At 46.5% G+C, this 6,246-nt stretch overlaps 1 protein-coding gene across 1 annotated transcript; it reads left to right on the forward strand.

The window, feature by feature from the left end:
* The first annotated feature begins 921 nt into the window (after positions 1-921).
* LOC124401691 (leucine-rich repeat extensin-like protein 3) lies at positions 922-1,852 on the forward strand. The gene is made up of 2 exons (XM_046874123.1): positions 922-932; positions 1,102-1,852. Exons 1-2 carry the CDS (start codon positions 922-924, stop codon positions 1,850-1,852), a joined length of 762 nt encoding a protein of 253 aa, XP_046730079.1.
* Positions 1,853-6,246: the final 4,394 nt, after the last annotated feature.

The raw sequence follows: 6,246 nt of genomic DNA on the forward strand, positions 1-6,246 counted from the left end.
TATTATGACTGACACTGGAGACTCCTTCCGTGTCCACGTGCCATTTGAACTTTTCACACTCGCGGACGTTCAGATCAAATCTGATTGACCTCCAGTCACACTGCAGCGAATCATTTCCCATGAGGCTTTGCTCCTGCTCTGGGTCTCTAGGGTGAGACGTGACACCCAGACGTGAAACCCAGACGTGTCCGATAATAGTCTTGTTTCCTTTTATTTATTTTTTTACTGCATCTGTACCAATAGCTGAACAGCTCTGATATTATGTTTAAGCCCCGCCCACTTTGCCATCATATGGCTGTCATACTGACTCAAAAGTATTGTGAGACAACTTTTCCAGCCCCACATGGTTCTTTTATTGGGAAAAATGGAATCAAAGGAGAAATATCTCTCTCTCTCTCTCTCTCTCTCTCTCTCTCTCCATCTATCCATCCATCCCTCTCTCTCTCTCTCTCTCTCTGATGACACTAAAAGCACCAGTTATTTTTAGCTGGAACACACAGAGGGTGTTGTTGGGAATTGATCCTATTCTGACACCTAGCAGCTCTTCTGATCAACTCCACATGCACACAATCACACACACACACAATCACACACACACACACACACACACACACACACACACACACACACACACACACACACACACACACACACACACACACACACACAAAAATTTGTTAGGTCTGTGCAACACGAAGCGCTAGTCACTGATCAGTCCATTTAACAGAGGATTAGCAAACAGCAATGCCAGAAGTATTGGGAGACCCGACTTTTACAGAATCTAGTGGAACATCTTCCCGAGAGAGTGGAGATTATTAGAACAGGACGTGGGAACGAAAGTGGAATTGGATGTTATCTTACGCTCATGTGCCTTTTCTCAAATAGTTTTTTGTTTTATTATTATTAAGTGCAGTAGTAGTCATGGTGTCGCGGTGAAGCAGCGTCTCGCTCTGAAAAACACAGTCATCAGACCCCACAACAACACCATTAGCATGCGCCTGCAAAAACAACACCACAGAAATGAGCAGAATTAGCAAGAAAAAAACACCTCACACCACCCACACAGCCCCCCACTCCCCTCACCTCACACCACCCACACAGCCCCCACTCCTCCCTCACACCACCCACACAGCCCCCACCCTCACCTCACACCACCCACAGCCTCCCACTCCCTCACACCACCCACAGCCCCCACTCCTCCCTCACACCACCCACACAGTCCCCACTCCCTCACCTCACACCACCCACACAGCCCCCACTCCCTCCTCACATCTCCCACACAGCCCCCACTCCCTCACTCACACCTCCCACACAGCCCCCACTCCCTCACCTCACACCTCCCACAGCCCCCTCCCTCACCTCACACCTCCCACAGCCCCCACTCCCTCACATCTCCCACACAGCCCCCACTCCCCCACCTCACACCTCCCACACAGCCCCCACTCCCCCACCTCACACCTCCCACAGCCCCCACTCCCTCCCTCACACCACCCACACAGCCCCCACTCCCCCACCTCACACCACCCACAGCCCCCACCCTCCACTCACACCTCCCACAGCCCCCACTCCCTCACTCACACCTCCCACACAGCCCCCTCCCTCACACCACCACACAGCCCCCACTCCCTCACACCACCCACAGCCTCCCACTCCCTCACCTCACCACCCACAGCCCCCACTTCCTCACCTCACACCACCCACACAGCCCCCACTTCCCTCACCTCACACCACCCACACAGCCCCCACTTCCCTCACCTCACACCACCCACAGCCCCCACTCCCTCCTCACACCTCCCACAGCCCCCACTCACCTCACACCACCCACACAGCCCCCACTTTGTTTTTACACTAGGTTTGCACTTGAACAATAAAATTATCAACAATTTTTCTGTTTTTGTGTAAAAAAAAACAAAATAAAGAATTCCGGATCATAACCTGAAATTCTATCTATCTATCTATCTATCTATCTATCTATCTATCTATCTATCTATCTGTCTGTCTGTCTGTCTGTCTGTCTGTCTGTCTGTCTGTCTGTCTGTCTGTCTGTCTGTCTGTCTGTGGATAGGACAGGGGTTGTTCAGTTTTAGTGGTTCACTTCAGGGTTCATCCTCAACCTGCTCCTCACCACCGTCTCTCATGATGATGTGTCGAGCCGGAGTCCTGCAGAGCGCCCGTCTGTGACGTCGACTAGGTGAGTGGCAGGAGTCCTGCTGTTGCCATGGTAAGCTGCGGGTGCTCTGGTGGACAAACGCTACAGAGGGAGAACCACAAGAGTCTCTTCACACACCAGCAAACGGGAGGAAACCAGGAGGATGAAACCCATACATTATTATTATCATCATCATTATCATTATTAGATTTTAATAACACATCATGAATTTTAGAAGACCATAAGATAAGTAATGAAACACTTAAGGTTACACACAGTAACAGCTACCTGCAATCAGGGTCACCGAAGCATTAAAAGTGCACCTGAGGGCCTGTGTTTGGGATGCCAGCATCGTTCTAAACTTCTGAGAAGCCTGAGGAGGACCTAAAGCATTAGAGCGAGTTTCTTTAGAACTTTGTAGGCAGGAACATCTCAGAAACATCCCAGAAACATCTCAGGAACATCGTAGGATCAAAAACAATATCTGAGAATATCTCTGTTCTAAAAAACAAACATTGATAAGATAATAGATTGGATACAAAATAACATTTATTATATTTTATATCCATCCATCTACCTATTTATCTGTCTATCTGTCCATTTATCTGTCCATCAGCTGAAGAATTGTGCACGAGTTTCTACAAAAAAAACCCACAAAAACAATTCCGCTGAAACAATCACACATAGTTTGATTATTGTATAATCATATTTGGCAGGTTAGTTAACTCTCATCCGGAATCATCTCAGAGATCAGGAAATGGATCTTCTCCAGAAGCGCTGCAGTCTCAGGGGTGTTTATAGAGTGTTATTGCTCTCATCATCACTCAGGATGCAGACATGTGCCTTTTACTGTTGCAGATGGAATCATATTCAACTGCTTTTACCCCAAATTACCCCGGGGTGATTTACTGCACAGCACGGGGTAGAACGCAGTGATGTACACGGTGAGTGAGACCTGATCCATCCATCCATCCATTCATCTCGCTGTCTCCATTCATCCATCCATCCATCTCTGTCTCCATTCATCCATCCATCTCTCTATGTTTCCATTCATCCATCAATCCATCCATCCATCCATCCATCCATCAATCCATCCATCCAACCATCCATCCATCTCTCTCTCTGTCTCCATTCATCCATCCATCTCTCTCTGTCTCCATCCATCCACCCATCCATCCATCAATCCATCCATCCAACCATCCATCCATCTCTCTCTGTCTACATCCATCCATCCATCCATCCATCCATCCATCCATCCATCCATCCATCCATCCATCAATTTTTCTTTCTCTGTCTCCATTCATCCATCCATCAATCCATCCACCCTCTCTGTCTCCATTCATCCAACGCCCTCCATCCATTTATCCATCCATCCACCCATCCATGCATGCATCCATCTGTCTCTGTCTCCATCCATCCATCCATCCATCCATCCAACCATCCATCCATCCATCCATCCATCCATCCATCCATCTCTCTGTCTACATCTATCTATCTATCATCTATCTATCTATCATCTATCTATCTATCTATCTATCTATCTATCTATCTATCTATCTATCTATCCATCCATCCATCCATCCATCCATCCATCCATCCATCCATCTTTCTCTCTCTCTGTCTCCATTCATCCATCCATCAATCCATCCATCCATCTCTCTGTCTCCATCCATCCATCCAACCATCCATCCATCCATCTCCATCCATCCATCCATGCATCCATCCATGCATCCATCTGTCTCTGTCTCCATCCATCATCCATCCATCCAATCCATCCATCCATCCATCTCTCTCTGTCTCCATTCATCCATCCATCTCTCTGTCTCCATCCATCCACCCATCCATCCATCAATCCATCCATCCAACCATCCATCCATCTCTCTCTCTGTCTACATCCATCCATCCATCCATCCATCCATCCATCCATCCATCCATCAATTTTTCTTTCTCTGTCTCCATTCATCCATCCATCAATCCATCCACCTCTCTGTCTCCATTCATCCAACGCTCCTCCATCCATTTATCCATCCATCCATCCATCTCTGTCTCCATGCATCCATCTGTCTCTGTCTCCATCCATCATCCATCCATCCATCCATCCAACCATCCATCCATCCATCCATCCATCCATCCATCCATCTCTTTCTCTGTCTACATCTATCTATCTATCTATCTATCTATCTATCTATCTATCTATCATCTATCTATCTATCTATCTATCTATCCATCCATCCATCCATCCATCCATCCATCCATCCATCCATCCATCTTTCTCTCTCTCTGTCTTCATTCATCCAATGCTCCTCCTCCATCCATCCATCCATCCATCCATCCATCCATCCATCCATCTCTTTCTCTGTCTACATCTATCTATCTATCATCTATCTATCTATCTATCTATCTATTCATCTATCTATCTATCTATCTATCTATCTATCTATCTATCTATCTATCTATCTATCTATCTATCTATCTATCTATCTATCTATCCATCCATCCATCCATCCATCCATCCATCCATCCATCCATCTTTCTCTCTCTGTCTTCATTCATCCAATGCTCCTCCTCCATCCATCCATCCATGCATCCATCCATGCATCCATCTGTTTCTATCTCTGTCTCCATCCATCCATCCATCCATCCATCCATCCATCCATCCATCCATCCAACCATCCATCCATATCTCTCTGTCTCCATCCATCCATTTATTCATCCACTTATCCATCTATCTATATCTCTCTGTCTCCATCCATCCATCCATCCATCCATCCATCCATCCATCCATCCATCCATCCATCCATCCATCTCCATCCATCCATCCAACCATCCATCCATCCATCCATCCATCCCTCCATCCCTCTTTTTCTGTCTCTTCACTTGACCCATGAACTCCTGAGTGCAGGTGAAGCTGCTTTAAGCACCGTGTGAGTGGCGAGTGATCTTCACAGTGCAGCTCCAGGAATTTTAAATGTACTCAATAAATCCTTACTGAAGCCTTTTCAAATTATTTTACAGCCTAAAATGCAATCAATCCTTCCTTCCTTCCTTCCTTCCTCACCAGTTATAATTCTTTGGAGCAAGTAGATGAAACAGAGGACATCAGGACATCGCTTTTCTTCTGCTCCATCACTGTATAGTGGGTTGTTTTATTCCCCCAGACTACGAAGCCTAGTGTGAACTGCTTTCTGATTGGCTGCGAGTCGGAGGCGGAGCTTGGCATGGAACGCGTTGGTCCTCCAACAACAGCTGAAGATGATAAACACTGGAAAGCTGCTCACTTCCATGCCAAGAGGAGGAACGCTTTCTCAGCTGTGTCACAGAACTCGAGAGACTGAGAAAGAGGGAGTAAGGGGGTGAGGGAGTGATAGAGTTGAGAAGAGAGCAGGATGAGAGAAAGGGATGGAGGAGAGATGGAGATTGGAGAAGAGAGAGAAAAACAGGACTGGATAGAGAAATAGAGACAGGGGTGGGGAGAGATGGAGAGAGAAAGAGAGAGAAAGATAAGGGGAGAAAAAGACAGGGAGCGATGAAGAGATGGAGAGAGCGAGAGAGGAAGATAAGAGATGAATGGATGGATGGATAGATGGACAGTAAATAAGAGTCAGGCATGGGGAGACAAAGAGAGATAGAAAAGTGGAAGAGAAAGGCAGAGAGAGAAATGGAGAGGTGGAGAAACAGAAAGAGATGGGGATAGGTGGAAAGAGGGAGAAAGGGAAAGGCAGACAGATGGAAGGACAGAAATGAAGAAATAGAGGGACACAGAAAGAGAGAGAAAAAGAAAGATGGAGATAGAGGGAGCGCGGGAAAGGACATACAAAGAGATGGAGGAATTGTGTAAGCCTTTAGTCATTTGCAAGAAAAGGGTTTTTTTTGGTCCTTCCATCCATCCATGCATTAATCCATCCATCCATCCATCCATCCATCCATCCATCCATCCATCCATCAGGGTTTTAACTGCTTTGTCCTTTGTCGAAGCTCTATATGTGGGTAACACCATTCCATGAATTCTTCAAAGGTTTCCAGCAAGAACATTGTGGAGGATCTTGATCCTTCAGGGTGGATTTGAAAGCACTTTTAGGTTGTAGAACAAAAGGCTG

This window comes from Silurus meridionalis, chromosome 18 (genome assembly GCF_014805685.1).
Source record: "Silurus meridionalis isolate SWU-2019-XX chromosome 18, ASM1480568v1, whole genome shotgun sequence".
Lineage (NCBI taxonomy): Eukaryota > Metazoa > Chordata > Actinopteri > Siluriformes > Siluridae > Silurus > Silurus meridionalis.